A 15730-nucleotide genomic window follows, 5' to 3' on the forward strand; every position below is an offset into this window, starting at 1 on the left:
AGATGACATTTTTGTTCTTTTATTTTTAATGATAGCATTTGGATGTAAGGCTGGCCAGAAAACAAGAATTCCACTTGGCAAACAAAAAGTTAATTACATGTTGACATATGTTTTTGATGATGCACATTGGAGTACAACAAAATTACCAAAGAATCCCAAGAACCTTTTTTAAGGTCTTTGTAGGTGAAAAGCAGATGGAAGACAGAAGCCTGTGGCGTCCTTCCCTGTTAGTGTGGCCACCTAGCTTGCGGGACCAACGCAGGCAGAGTTCTTCACTATAAGCCCTTGTGTGCTATCAAAACTCAGAACACCTGTGCTAGAGAATGAGCTTCTCTTAATCTCCTCAATGAAGATTAAACCTACACTAGGCTAGAGACAAATGTGTTTATTTGTCAATAAAAGAGGGGTTTGGATTCGAGCACTGCCCTGGGGTTCTCCATATTTTCTGAACTGTTAGCACACTTTCTTGCATGTTCTTGGCTCATGCCAGCCAGCACTCAGGCAGATAACACCCAGGTATCACTCAGGTCACACGTCAGTGGTCATTTCCCATGGGCTGTTTGGGCACAGCCCCATCTGAGGGAGAAAAGAGTTTTGCCTTATGGATGCGCACTGACAAATCCCACATATCCCTAGGCCAGAGAACAGGTCCTGGCTTGTTTTTATTTCATAATCTAGGTATACCAAAGATACTGACTCCATAGACAGATGGTTAGAAATGTGAAGTGCTCAGTTAAACTCCAAGTAAGGGAATTGAAATCTTTTCCCATTAACTTATTTTTTCTACAGAGTTTAGGATTTGATGATTCAGCATTTTCTAACACTCTTTGCATCAAAATTCACAGCTCAATGAGCAAATAAATCACATAGAAATTAGAAACTCTAAATGCATTAGAGTCACAACCAGTTTGACCTGGTAGTAAACATTATTTCCATTATTTTAATGACTTATTGGTGGGCTCCTTCAAATTCTGTTCTTCTACTTTTCTGAGCATACAGATGAGTTTTCTCAATTTTTTTCACCTCGATGCATGTATCTGGCTACTGAACAGATTGCATGATGCATATTTTATGAGACATAAAAGAAAAACAACGATAAATACAACATAAGTTCCAATAGAACTACGCCTCTGGAAGTTATTAGGTTTTGGGTTTCTTGTAACGCTAACAATGAAGATTCCTATTTACTCATTTAAATTACATGTACTTAACAGCATTCACAACCTGCTCAGGTAATAATCTCTAATGGTTTCCATTTTTTTAAATACATATATCGCTGAAATAAGTACGTGTGTAGTACTACGATACACGTGGTTGTCCCTTGTATATGTGGTAAGTGATTCCAGAACAATCAAAGGGCATCAGGGGGTACTCGATCACACAGTTCATACGGCCAACAATATGTAAACAAGAATTATAAGCCAAAGACAAAATATTTCTTTAAAAAGACCCAAGTAAGAAAAAGGAAAGATTTAACCTATATTTGTTTGTAGCATGAAACACATAATTGAGTTCCAGGCCAGTAATTCCAATCTGTGGTCAGAAAAATATCCTTCCCAGCCGAGAGGAAGAGAAATTGCCAGCTATGCTAAAATTCTGGAAATTATTTCTTTGTTTGGCAGCACATACCTTGACATTACAGATGATCAAAGAGCATCTTTTATCTAGGAGAAAGCAAAAGCTAATACAAGCCAAGAGAGACCCAGAATGCTTCATCAATGTAGTCATTTGATCCTCATCTCCTATGCTTCATGTAATAAAAATCTCACTTCATGAGAAATAATATTTTGTTAAGGCTCTTTTTCATTATTTTTGCAATTAAAAAAAACCCTGAGGCTATGTATAAATTTGAGCTGTTAGTTTTCTCAAAGCCCAAAAAGTTACGAGCTTTTTCTAATAAAAATGCATGTTTCTGATGTATTAAGATGATTTTTTTCTCTCTGATCCCCCAATAAAGACCTAATCTGCATGCCATATTGCCTAAGAATGTATGAAATTTCTGACACAAAGCATAGGAAATATCATGCTGATCTATTTCAATAATATACGAATCCAAGTAATGATTCCACATATCCTGTTGCAAAATTGAAGAGTACTTGATTACTTTGAATGTAGTTTGGAATGCAACTGGTGAGAATAAAAGATAGTAAAACCCATTAGAATTAATATACCCAAGAGGCGGGGGCAGGGGGAAGGGGATGTTCAAAGTTTTCCTTTGGTATCAGCACTAAAGAAAAATTTTACTTCACAAACTGTGAAATTAAAAAAAAAAATAAATAGAAATGTGTTACTGGGAAATACCAGCTCTGGAAACTAACGTCTATGTATTATATACACAAACATGGATACGATATACCTACACCTGCAGTTCATGTCAGGGCAGGCGGTATAGAATACTGTCCCCATCCTCACAGGGTAACAAAAAATACATTAACAAGAATATTCAAAGGACACAGAAGTTTTGGTCTTGGTTGCTTTTCTTCAACTAAGGCAGGTTTTTCTGCCTCTTGACTCCTGGGGCCAGGGGCCAGCTGTGATAGGTATCTCCTTATTCCACAAGAGAAGAGGATGGAAGAAACAACACTGGTCATCGTAAGCAATATGTTTAAGTTACTGCAGCTTAATGTTCTGTAAAAGACTGAGACTGCCAATAAATACAACCAAAAAAGCATTAGCAAGCACATGCCGAAACAAGAAGTATCTATGACAGAAAGGCCAGTTTCCAGGATCACAATTACGTCACTTTGAAAAAGAAAAGGCTCATATTTTCATTTGTCGAACATGGGAATTTTTTAGTTTACTAAAATTAAACTATTTTTCCTTGAAGTGACTAAACTCTTTTACCCTCTTTTGTCCATAAGAGCCAAAGCCTATTAAGCCCTTGCCAGCTGAAAAGTTCTCTTAATCTACAAATTTTTTAATGCAACCAGTCATTTATAAACACAACAGCTGGAACAGCAGAGTTTCTAACCTATCCTGTCCTAGCGCTGACTTCCCTGACAGGACTGTTCCTGCTTACCCATTTCCAAGGGAGCACCACTCCTTATTCAGCAATTGCAGATGTTGGGCAAGGTTTGCAGTTCCTGCTGCTTCTGAAAGACCACAAGACACCCCTTCCTTCTAGCTCGTGTAGAGCACAATTTCACAGAGAGTTTTCTGCAGAAATTCCCCAGCTAGTGGAGCTAAAAGAGATTCATCTTTATTTCTGCTGTCTTGCCTTTGAATTGTAACCGCTGTGGGAAGTTGCACTGAAGCACGGTGAAACAGTAGGAGGAGTAAAGTTTTGAAAATCTGCCCTGTGACCCTGAAGTGACCCTAGATCATGGTGGAGGAGAAAACCACCAGCACGAAAACCTCTGGTTGCTCTTTCTCACCTGGGAGATCAGCTGCTCTTCTTCCGGTCAGTTTCTGTGTATGTTTTACTGCACAAACTCTAAAGCAAAAGTCTAGCCTAGGGATAATGAGAACTTGAATACTTTCACCTAGGTCCACACCAAAACAGAATCAAGCAGAAGGAAGTATATGTGTTCTCATGCACACTCCCGCTGAACATCTAGAAGCCAGTGACAGTCTCAGCAAGAGCCTAAGCTGAACACCTGCCTCTCTTTTCCTACAAGAATAAGAGGGTTTCTTCTAACAGGGTTGCAAGCATTTACTTTTCTGACCAGCAGTGCTTCTCTTTTGGATTAACCGTGTTTTCATCGCATCACTGCACAGTCAGCAAGGCCAGAAACTGTATGACATGAAACCAAGACGTAAGCCAAGTGCAAAACATCTTGTGGTATCTTCTGACTGAACAGGCAACTGAGTGCTCTCTGCGATTCCAAAGCTGATGACCTTCAGAGGTGGACTCGTATGACTGACACATGAACTCACTGATTGATCTCATATGATTAACACTTTCCTCTGAAACACATTCAAATAAAAAGCAGTGGAGTGTCCATGATTCTGCCAAGGCAGTATGCAGTCTTTCTGAACTGAATGTGGTTTAAATGGAATTAGTATCTTGCTCTTTTGTCATGCTTTAAACTCACAGTAAATTATTTTAAACCCCTCCACCCCCCAATTCTAAAGTAGCTTTTTATTAAATGGCTAAATACTTCTGGTATATGTGTTTCCCAAATAACAGAAAATAAAAGCCCTTGGACCAAAAAAAACCCCAACCCCAACCCAAACAACAGTTAAGTCCTAAACATCCAAAGTTAGGACAGGACAGGCTTATAGGCAACAGGTAAATCCTTTGGCATTCACCCCCTACGCTGAATGAGATTATGATCCTGTGGAGAAAACTGTAAAAGGTATCCACAAAATCAGTGCCTGTGTCCTAATGCATTAACACAAGAAAGGGAGTTAACACAGCAGCTGTCAATCTGGCCATTCCTATCTTTAAATTACAGTCACTATTTTGCACTGTAATATTCCTTAGACATTCTTTTTGGTTTGCAGTCTCCCTTACAGGTTGTTCTCCTTTCCTTCGTAAACCAAAGTTGGAGACAAGAGCACGCTTTGGGCAGCACTAGCAGCTGTCCCTCCCGTGTTGTGAGCCACGTAGAGAGTTTGAGGAGCTCGGAGCCCTCTGGCTGCCACGGCCCCTGACCTGCCACCAGTAGCTGGCAGGAAGCAGCTCTTCACTTTGCAGGGAGGGAGGAACTCTTTGCAGGGCCTGACTGATTGCAGGGAGTGATCAAGGAGACAAGGCTCCACGGTGCAAATGATATTCCTGTGTGGGGAGCGGAAAAAACTACCGTGGTCTTTGGCTTCACGAAGTTTACGATCTCCAGGCCTAAGCCCTAACAAACATTTGGAGAAACTGCAGGCCGTTACCTGTTCCAGTTTGGCCGTAGTGCTCACAGTGACATTTTCAGACGCACTGTCTTGAGATTGCTGCTTGCATAAGCCTTTAGCTGCGTCTTTAAACATGGTGTCTTTCTCCAGCAAACTGTCCTGCTTGGCCATCGGTAAAGCCAGGGGATTGCTACAAAGAGAATCGATAAAGCAGTTAGGCCCCTCCTGAAGGTATCAGGCACAGAAAAGGTTGCCAGGTGTGGGTGGCACAAACACAGAACTAAGACACAATTCAGGGCTGAGACACTAGTTCCCGCTCCAGGTACAAAAACAAAATTGGTGAGAAAGAACCTGTTCACATAGGCTGGTCTGTTCCCAAAGACACAGAGCAAAACGCTTTAAAATTCACCTTTTTGCATACCTTTTCTGAAGCAGAACTGAGCAAGCCAAAGAGAATATGCACGAGTCTGCTTTTGACAGCACCAGGCTGGCAAATCAATAGCCAGTTTGGAAACTGAATTCAAAATACACAGTTAACCTACACAGAATTCTTCTGAAAATGTTTTGAAATAATTCAATAGAGACATTGCTGTTGCGGTTAATAAAATTAAATTCCACCACTTTTTAGCTTACTTTTAATCAGACAATATCCAAGATATATTTTATGACCAAAATCTGCTTTGGATTTGTGGTACACTAAAAAGACCCCAGGCAAACAGCAAACTCCAGAAATTACTGCAAAAATACACAATATTTGTCATTCACACAGAAGTTAAACCTATTCCTACATGCATGGGGGTGTTTTCCCTGCTGACACTTCAGGCCATATCACACTTCTGAGAAACAACAATGCCAAAACCTGGGATGATTTTGGCAGTGGTTTACATCCAGAGGAATTAGTGAGGAATCAGCCCCAGGAGCTGAGAACACGAACGGCTTAAGGAATAATCATCTGGGCTCTGACAGTGCAAATGAGACAATCTCATGGAGTATACAGCAGCTCCTTGCCAAAATGTGTGTGTAATTTCTTTGAAAGGAAATGTGGACTCAATGTGGGAATGTGGGAATAGCACATTCCACCACAGGATAAAGCCCAGATGTCAAACTTAGTTAAAGAAAAAATCTCAGTTTTACTCAAAGTTACTTGTGTTTCATCACTGATTCCAATAAAGCCAGGATTATACACACAGTTAATGCAAATGAAGTGAAGGAGGACCCATAGCTAACATTGATTTCCACGGCTGTTGGAAACAAAACTGAAACATGGACATCGTTTTAGAAAGGTACACCCCTAAGCAAAGGCGAAGCACCTACCAGGCAGAATTCACTGGAAAACAAGTCAAAGTAGTTTCCCATTGGAAAAAAATACATGAACAAACCCTTTCTTCAGATGAAACCCTCAGTCTCCAAACACAGAAAGAATTAGTTTCAGAATTTTGTAATGAAAAATACACAAATTATTTTGTAATTATATTTTGCTTCAGACATTTTAATGTAAAATTTCTAGAGGTACACTAGTGAAAATATTTTTTTAAACTGCTTTGATTCACCTAAGATGAATTTGCCATAAATTTATTTACCAAATGTCATATGGGCAAAAGATTCAAGAGCCAACAGGTTCTGCCTTTTTTCTTGATTTGGGTTGCAGAACAGAAAAGCCACGAGCCAACTCTTTAGAGCTACACTGGAGCAGGTACTCTCCTGCAGGTACTGCAGCTTGTGGAGGAGCCATGCCAAAACACAGGAAAAGAGCAAGAAGGAAGGAGCGGCAGAGAGAAATAACTGCAACCCTGCTCTGTTGAACCCTGAATCCCTCACTGAAGGGATTAAGTGTAACTTGCAGCAATAACAAGTAGGAAAAGAAGAGGTTCTTGTGGTGAAGTTAAGCTTCAGAAAGGAGGAGGAAAAGTGCTTCCCTAAGTGTATAAATGTTTGCTTCTTTTTTTTTAATTTCCTTTTTAAGCAGTGTAAATCTAACTACAAACATGTAGCTGCCTGGAGCTGTATCATTTTATATGTGATTGCACATGCTATTTTTACTTTCAGGACTTGTCCCCGCTTCCCTCATAGCAATGGTAGTTTTACTACACTATTCCCATCTACCTTAATAAAAGGATTCTTGGGTCTAGAGTATTAACCTCTAATAATTCTGCTAAGGCAACCCCAAATAATTTTACTGGCAATTATAACAATGTATTTCATTACTCATAGTCTATATGTATAGAATTAAGGTTGTCAAAAAGAGATGAGACATACAAATACAGAATATGATTCATTACATTTCCAAAATGAGAGTTACTTTATCCATCAAATTGTACAGAATGACAGAATGGTTAAGGTTGGAAGGGATCTCTAGAAGACATCTTGTCCAACCCCCCAGCTCAAGCCAGGTCACCTAGAGCCAGTTGCCCAGGACTGTGTCCATATAGGTTTTGAAAACCTCCAAGGACACACGGACAGGATTCACAGGTAAAGAATTACAGTTCAGATGATAATCTGGTCTCAGTGCATCCCTCTTCACAACAGAAACACTTACAGTTTGTTGGAAATTGTGGGCAGATCATGGATGATCTCTTCGTATGGCTCTTCTTGCGATAAAGTGGAAACAGCTAAAGGGTCTTTCATTTTTTCCTCCCAAACAATTTCAGCCTTCACAAGCATTTCCTCAATAAACTCAGAAGCTGCAACATCTAAGACATTGGAACACCAAGATGTCAGACAGAGAAACCAGTGCAAGAAAGCTCCTTTCAGTTCAAATCTCTAGATCAGATTAAGATTAAGATTAAGCATCTGTCTAGATGAAATGGAAAGGATTGCTCAGATATTGTTCATAAAATAATACTTGAAATTACTGAGAAAACAAAGGCAAAGTAAATTCAGTATGGAATTAAGTTGTGATTTGCAAAATCCCAAAGCCATCCTCACTGTGTAATGAACTAAGTATTATTCAGTAATTCATAGGACTTTGGGAAAAGCAACACAACTCTTTTAAACTCTGTATTCCAGTGAAAACATGTACTGAAATCCTTTTCAAGCCTTTTACATTTCTGTAAACTAGATTCATGTGTTGCGCATACAGAAGTGCTGAAATCAGTTGTGGTTGTAGACCAGAAATACAGTTAACTCAGCTGTGTTAAATACATACTAAATGTGGTTAGCTAGCTGTATTGTTAGATGATCTCAGTTTGGCCCATAGCCTTTTATACAAATACAAACCGGCATGCATCTAACTACGAACAACTTTCCTGAGGTTAAGTGCCATTAAGATCCCTGTGAGAGTGTTTGTCGGTGGCACATTATTTGAAGCGTAACATACCTTAGTTTATTATGCAAAGGAAGTGTCTCCTCCTAATCTGACAGAAAGATTATATTTTCTACATTATTGGCTTCCATCTTCATTTTATCCTAGGCATAGAGGGTTGAACCACCATATGTTTCTTCTCTCCAACACCTCTATCTAGCGTTACTGCTTAGCCCTGCTTTGATCACTGCGTTAGACCAGTTGATCTGAAGTTCCTTCCAACCTAATGTATTCTAAAATCCTGTTATCTTTAGAGCCAGTGATTCAGTTCCCTATTGCTATCTGGTCCAAGAAGGTGCCTTCTTCGGTGGGAAACAACAGGTATTACTCTTGAAAACTGGGTGGTGAATTTGTTTTCAGTCAACAGCTACAGAGATTCCCATTTATGAGGCTATGTACTATCATCATTGACACAGAGAAATGAACTCAGTAAGAAGTCACCAAGGAAGTGTAAATGCAGCTACCACCAAGGCACTGAAGAACTTATAAGGAAGAAACATAGCTAAAAATAGACAGGCAATGCAACAAGTGGAAAAACATGCTATCATTTGATAAGACATCCTGCATTATTATGACTAGCAGTTCTCAGTAATATATGAAAAAACATATATACACACTTGCATATGTGTATATAACTCTACAGCCTATATGAACTGTATGTATATACAGGTGTATATATACTATATGTATACAGTATCTATACTATAGATATACATATATGTGTGCGTGTGTGTATATAAGAAAGCAAGGAATGAAAACAGTATCACAGTAACTAGTACATACATAATATACATGGATTTTCACCTACCTGAAGGCTTTTCATTATTGCAGTTAAGAAGATTGGGATCTGCCCAGTGCATCAAAAGCAGCTTCACAAGGTTGGTCTAAAATGGGCAAAACCAGAGGTGTTTGACTTGGCAGAAGTAGGACAGGAGCAGTGTACCTCTTATTCAGTTTACTCACTCCTTCCTGCACTAGCTGAAGTCATACGATAAGCCACAGGCAATCCCTCCAAAATACCACCTTCTGCAGCTACTACGCACATTGGTATAAATCACAAAAGGCAGAATAAAATAGAGTTCTCATACGATTTCAGTGTACCCTCAGCATAACTCCACCCCCAAAGTCTCCCTCCATCCTTACACGTGTAAACACATCGACATCAGCAAGGAAAAGGATTAACCCTCCATCACCACCTGTCATGGCTTAGATCGCAAATATTTCTTTATGCCTAGCTAATTCAACAGCTGTGTACCATCACTGCAAAGGGGTCTGACTCACAGCCATCATGGAAGTAAATCTGTTCTCTGTCAGTAGTAGAAATTGGCACATTTATCTTATGTTTACCAAATCCATTTAACGTATTAGCAATGGTAGCAATCATAGCACAGTAGAGCGGGGTAGAGTATCATATAATGAAAAAGTCTAAAACATATTTTTCAATTCCTGCAAGAATGCTGCAAGCGACTCTTTTTAGTGAGCTCTTCTATCGCTGCACCAAACTCCCTAGAGGTATTTCTCCATCAAAGGCTGTAGTAATGTCTACCTTGGTAAACTGGTTGGTCAGAAAGCAGTAGGAAACTGCACGAGGAGCACAAGATACATTTAGAATGTGAATATAGAGCTCAACTAAATGAGAGAACTGTTTGCACTTTTGCATATATGCCAAAGCAAATAGAATTTATAATGTAAATGGAACCAGCAGGGGAGGCCAGGGTGAGCACAGGGGAAAGTAAGCTGTGCAGAAAAGAAGGGATTCTTCAGAGCAGAAGAAGAGAGCTACAGATAATTGACACCTCAACTGGAAGGCAGCTAAGGAAAAGAACAGTAATTTGGCATCAAAACAAGCAATAGACAAATAAATGAATAAAGGCTAAAGAGGAAGGAAATCATTGCAATAAACCCAATAAAATTCAGCATGGATTCAGTGCGCAGGAGGCAACTTACTACAAAAGACCATGATAAGGAGGAGTTGGTTAAATGCAAAAACCCCACAAACTTCTAGTCACAGAAAGCCAGGAAACTATTGTTGCAAATTTCTGTGGAAATAAAGAGATCTTGCTCTCCTCAACTTTCTAGTGCTGGCTTTCCATTCTGAGAGTAACGGCAGAAAACTCAGCAAACTGTGCAAGCAGGGAGGAAGCCATAACAGGTTTATTTCCAAATCCAATTAGCCCTGCTTTCAGCTGAGAACCCTCAACACATATATCTCTGTGTTTTTTCATTATGGAAAAATGGAGCATGCTTAGTCATTGAGCTGGCTAAATCAGCAGCAGTAGCATAAGCTCATTAACAGCCATGCTGAAAAGTGGCAGCGGTTTTACCAAAGGAGGGGGGTTTTAAATGCACTTTCAGTTTAGCAACAACACGCAGCTTTCTGGGTTACCACAGTTCTGGATTTATGCCAACAGAAGCCCCTTCACGCTGCAATGTCAATGCTTCCCGCTGCCAAAGAAATAACTCCTGCTGGAAATGCTCGATGCACGCCCCCAGCACTAAGGTATTCGGGTCACTGCTAATTTCTGTTACCTGCTTTTGGATACGCAAAACTGTCTGTGTTAGTTTTAACCTCATTTGTTTATGTTTTAGAAGTAGTATTTTAAAATCCAATTGCCAGATCATCAGAACTGTGCCTGACAGTAGAAATATTTGTAGAGTAATTACAGCAAATTCTCACTGTCCAAAGGTATCTCACTTGCAGAGTTACAAATAAAGTAGATCTGACTACGTTAAGAGAAACTGCAATATCTAGTGAAATATTGAAGGCCCTAAGACTAAAATGACAAGATATATTTTGATTCTTATTTCCCAGTGTTGCCTTTGCCAGTCCATACAAATTAAAAAGCCAGAAGCTTTTTCACCAAGCCAGAAGCTGCTTGGCCCTCATTTTCAAAGGCCTTCCTAGACCCTTCATGCTTTAGCTGTTCCCACTCATTCAGCATTCAGACTCCAATTCCCACCTCACATCAGTCTGTGATACATTTTCAAATACCCGTTTCTGTGCTTTTTCTAGGCTGCACCTTATGCTAGTAAGGAATTCTTCAAAACCTCTGCAAAACTACAGTGCAAACCTCCATTGACAGCCTGTTCTGATGTGATGTTTGCCAGACAGAAAAGCGGGCAAGGCGCTGCCATTCTGCCATTCAGGAGGACTGAAAATGGCCCAGTGGCTGGGCCCAGAGGGTGCTGGTCAGTGGCAAAAAGTCTAGGTGGGGGCCAGTAACTAGCAGCGTACCCCAGGGATCAGTACTGGGGCCAGTCCTCTTCAACACCTCCATTCATGGCCTGGATGATGGGGCAGAGGGCACCCTCAGCAAGTTTGCAGATGACACCAAACTGGCAGGAGCGGCTGATACCCAAGAGGGTTGTGCTGCCATCCAGGGGGGCCTCGACAGGCTGGAGAAATGGCCTGACAGGAGCCTCATGAAGTTCAACACGGAGAAGTGCAAAGTCCTGCGCCTGGGGAGGAGCAACACCAGGCACCAGTACATGCTGGGGGCTGCCCAGCTGGAAAGGAGCTTTGCAGAAAAGGACCTGGGGGTGCTGGTGGGCACCAAGTTGAACATGAGTCAGCAATGTGCTTTGGCAGCAAAGAAGGTTAATGGGATCCTGAGATGCATTAGGAGGGCTGCTGCCAGCAGGTCAAGAGAGGAGATCCCTCCCCTCTACTCAGGGCTGGTGAGGCCACACCTGATGTACTGTCTCCAGTTCTGGGCTCCCCAGTACAAAAGACAAGTGGGTGCAGTGGAAAGAGTCCAGGAAAAGGCCACGAAGATGACTGGAGCACCTCCCATATGAGGAAAGGCTGAGAGATCTGGGACCTTTCAACCTGGAGAAGAGAAGGCTCAGGGGATCTCATCGGTGTATATAAATACCTGAATGGAGGGTACAAAGAGGACGGGCTCTTTTCACTGATGCCCAGTGGCAGGACCAGAGGCAATGGGCACAAAGTGAAACACAGGGTGTTCTATCTAAACATCAGGAAACACTTTTATACTGTGAGGGTGAACTAGCACTGGTACAGGTTGTTCAGTGAGGTTTTGGAGTCTCCATCCTTGGAGACATTCAAAAGGTGTCTGGACATGGTCCTGGGCAGCTGATCCTGCTTGACCAGGGGAGCTGGACTAGATGACCTCCAACCTCAAATGTTCTGTGGTTCTGTTTTATGTGGAAAAATTTGCCTATGGCTCTTCCAAAAAAGACCGATTTTTTTTCCATCAGAATCAATTTGTTAGGAAACTTTTAACAGTTTGAATATTTGAGGACAGGGAAAGTTCTTAATGAAAATCTATAAAGAAAGATTACATTAATTACAGCTTTGCATAGACAAGATTAAAGAAAAAGGGGGGTTGTTCGTGTAAAAACTCTGAGCTTGATAAGCAAGACAGAATGCATAATCAGATGTGCAGGCAGACCACCACAGTGACACCAAAAGAGCTATGGGGATTTTTTTTCCAAACAAGCAAGTGCAAAAAAATAAAAAAGCAGCCTGCCTACAGTGAATGTGAGCTTTAGTCCTCAAAGGAACTATTGCAAGGGAATAAAGTGCAACCCCCACTAATGGGAGCAACACTTATGATCCAAGAAGCTAGAGGAACATGCACAGATGAACTGAGAAAACACTGGCTGGACATGGGAGCATTGGAGTTGAGCAGTTTTTTAAGCCTAATGAAACATGGAGCGCAACACTGAAAATAAAAAGCTATAAGGAAAAAAAAGGCAGCATGAATTAATTTGCTGCAATAGGCACATCATGAAGCCTTCAAATACAACTTTCCCCTGCCAAAGAAGGGGCTAAGTTTTACCACTCATTAAATTTCAGCTATGAAAGCCCAACACTCAGTTTCATAAACCACAGGCTTAAGAGCACCAGCGCTGGCCAGCCGACAGACTGCGAGGCCTGTTGCCACAGACAAGTGACTGCAGTGACAGGGTAGGAAATATGGGGCATGAAGGAGCGATAGAGGTTCCTCAAGAATCTCCCTGTGCACTTGAGGCCACAAGGGCAGCTCCCAGCTGCTCTCAAGCCATGTTAGTTTTACCACTAGTGAATTATCTGGGGAACAAAATCGGTGCTCCTGAAAAAAGTGTCTTCCTCTCCCATACGGTCAGATATTTTCCTCTGAAGCAACGCACAGGACACTAGATCTGTGCCAGCAGCTGCAAAGGGCAACCTGCTGGCTCTGGCTGAGCTTTGAACTCTTGAGTCCCAGTGCCACTACCTCAGATCGTTTATTCCCTTTTCTTTACCATTGGAGAGAGACCTGCAAATTCAGAAAGCTGGTGATTTGATGCAAATGTCCTGATGTGCTACTTTGCACAGCAATGAATATGCATCATCCAATTTGCATGCACCTCAGCTGTAAATTCCTTCAGTCCTTCACTTTTCTTCCCTGTCAAAACCAACATTTCTCTCCACTCCTCTCCTTCTGCTTCAAAGCTTCACAGTTCCTACTGTCCTCAGTGACCTGGTTCACCACCCATCTTTTGCACACACCCCTCCACCCCCAGTCATTTCTTGCTCCTCAGGCCCTTTTTTCTCTGTTTCCTGTATCTGAAACTCCCAGCTCCTTACGTGTATCTCCCCAACTTGTTTTCTTCTGCCCTTTTATGGGACAACACTATTCTTCTTTTCCCTCTTGACATCCCTTCCTCAATTCTCTTTGTCTAAGGCCTTTCCACTCTCTTCCTGCAATTTCCTTCCACCTGCTGTGACTTCTCAGGTTTCTCTGGATATGGTCCCCCAGCACGCTTTCATCCACAGTGAGACACAGCCATATAATAGGAAACCAGTGGATCAGCAACCTTAGATCAAAGTCAGTATTATTTTGGACCATCAACCTCACAATAGTATGCGAAACAGTGAAATCCCCGAGTATTATTTTAATATCTAAGGTGCTTATTCACTAAACACAACAAAACCCCTGGCAGGACACACAAAGTACCACTGGTTACACCATTATTACCTCCAGTCTTTACCACTGAGTAAGATGCCCTGCATCTGCCCTCATAAGAACCGGTTTTCAATTGCTCATAAGGCTAAACTTTACTTCACTGGGTTGGAAAACTGCATGTTTACGTCACCGTGTGATTTTTGTTAGGCAGTTTGCTAAGATTGCTGCCTGCGAGTGCTTATGATTTATTTTTTTTTAAATCAGGCAGAAAAATAAATCAACCCAAAATGAAGTACTTCTGGGAGCAGGGTGTGGGAAGATACACTGATTGACGCTTGTGAGCTCCAATGTATGATTTGAAAGCTTTGTATCAGGCTGAAGATGAATTCCGTGGTCTGAGAATATCCATGTCATCGTCCATTTGGAAAATTGTCAAAATGTAGCCAAATTTCAAACCTTGAAAAAAATCATAGCCACCAGATGCTTACAAGGCAGTTTTGAGATTATAATGGATAAATCAAAGGGCCCACCCTTGCTAGTCTGGTCCACCATAGGCCTAAATGTTAGTCTAACCAGTATCAGTGGCTCTGTTTAAACATCCACCTGGATGTTTAAAAGATTTGCAACAAGAAAATAAAAATCAGGGACGTAGTTTCAATTTTTATTATTGCCGTTATTACCGTTGCTAAGCTTCTGTGATAGAAGTGCTGTAACTTCATGCGAGCCATCTGTTCAGCAGATGGAATACGAAAGATCAGATAAGTCATCGAGTAAGAAGCTGCTTAGAATAACACTGGAGAAACGTATTTAACTAGTGGAACGGGGTGATAACCAGCACCTCACCAGGCACCAAGGACATTGAGAAGAAAAGTGCAGGCTGGGGACCTGTACTCACTTAAGCTACTGGGAGTGAAACAAACAAAAGCAAATCCCAAGACAGAGACTCCCAACATTTGGGAGTAAAGTGATTCTCTAACTAGTAGCGTTACTGTGAATCGAGTTTTGAAGACCATATATTTGTTCACCATTACATAATAGTGAGCCTTAGAAGGCCGAGTCTCCCTTAAACTCCCAAAGTTTCATATGTAAACCCCTGAAGAAGAGCAATATCGTTCAGAAGCTAAATAGCATTTTCTCTGTGATTGCAAATCTGACCCACAGCTCTGCTCTAGACACAGGAAATGATGCCCGGAACTCATTACAGGTCTGCCTCCTCAATAACATATGGATGAGGAAGATATTTTTCCAGCTTCAGTGGAGAAAAAGGGGGCCATAACCACCTGTGGTCAGCAAAGTGGAACAGATTAGAAAAAGTAGGTTGCAGGAATGAGACAAGCAGCAGGGTAGAAAGAGTGGAGGGGAACAAATAGAACAGAGCATGGATAAAATGCTGGACTTTGGGACTAACAGCATGAAATAAATGAAGTGAAAGGGAAGAGGAGAGATGTGGCAAGGAGCCAGGATGTAGGTAGGGACAGAGTAAGCAGAAAAAGAAAAAGAAAGAAGAAAGTGACATGGCGAGGAAAAAACATGAAAATGAACAGGGAGACTGGGACTGTGAGCAAGTGGGGAAAAGGGGTAAGTATAACAGAAGGGCAGGAAGGCTGGCGTGAAGCCAAAGTAGAGGAAAGAGAAAGCTTGGATGAGACTCAGGGAGAGGAGGAGGGGCAGAAGTTGGCTGTGCAAGGAAATGAGGGTTGGGGTAGGATGCATATAGAAAGGACATGAAGCCAGGCAAATGAATGGGACA

The 15730-nt window shown here is 41.4% G+C and overlaps 1 protein-coding gene across 4 annotated transcripts in view; it reads right to left on the reverse strand.

Annotated features, from left to right (window-relative positions):
- Positions 1-15730, reverse strand: part of MYO16 (myosin XVI) — a 418633-nt gene that overhangs the window by 193605 nt on the left and 209298 nt on the right. For all 4 annotated transcript variants that reach the window (XM_064440435.1, XM_064440442.1, XM_064440450.1 and 1 more), the window contains exons 8-10: positions 8895-8970; positions 7322-7475; positions 4825-4975 (exon numbers count right to left, since the gene is read on the reverse strand). In XM_064440435.1, the coding sequence (XP_064296505.1) occupies positions 4825-4975; positions 7322-7475; positions 8895-8970 (381 nt within the window). The remainder of the gene's footprint in view (positions 1-4824; positions 4976-7321; positions 7476-8894; positions 8971-15730) is intronic.

Source organism: Phalacrocorax carbo, chromosome 1, assembly GCF_963921805.1.
Source record: "Phalacrocorax carbo chromosome 1, bPhaCar2.1, whole genome shotgun sequence".
NCBI classification, from domain to species: Eukaryota; Metazoa; Chordata; class Aves; order Suliformes; family Phalacrocoracidae; genus Phalacrocorax; species Phalacrocorax carbo.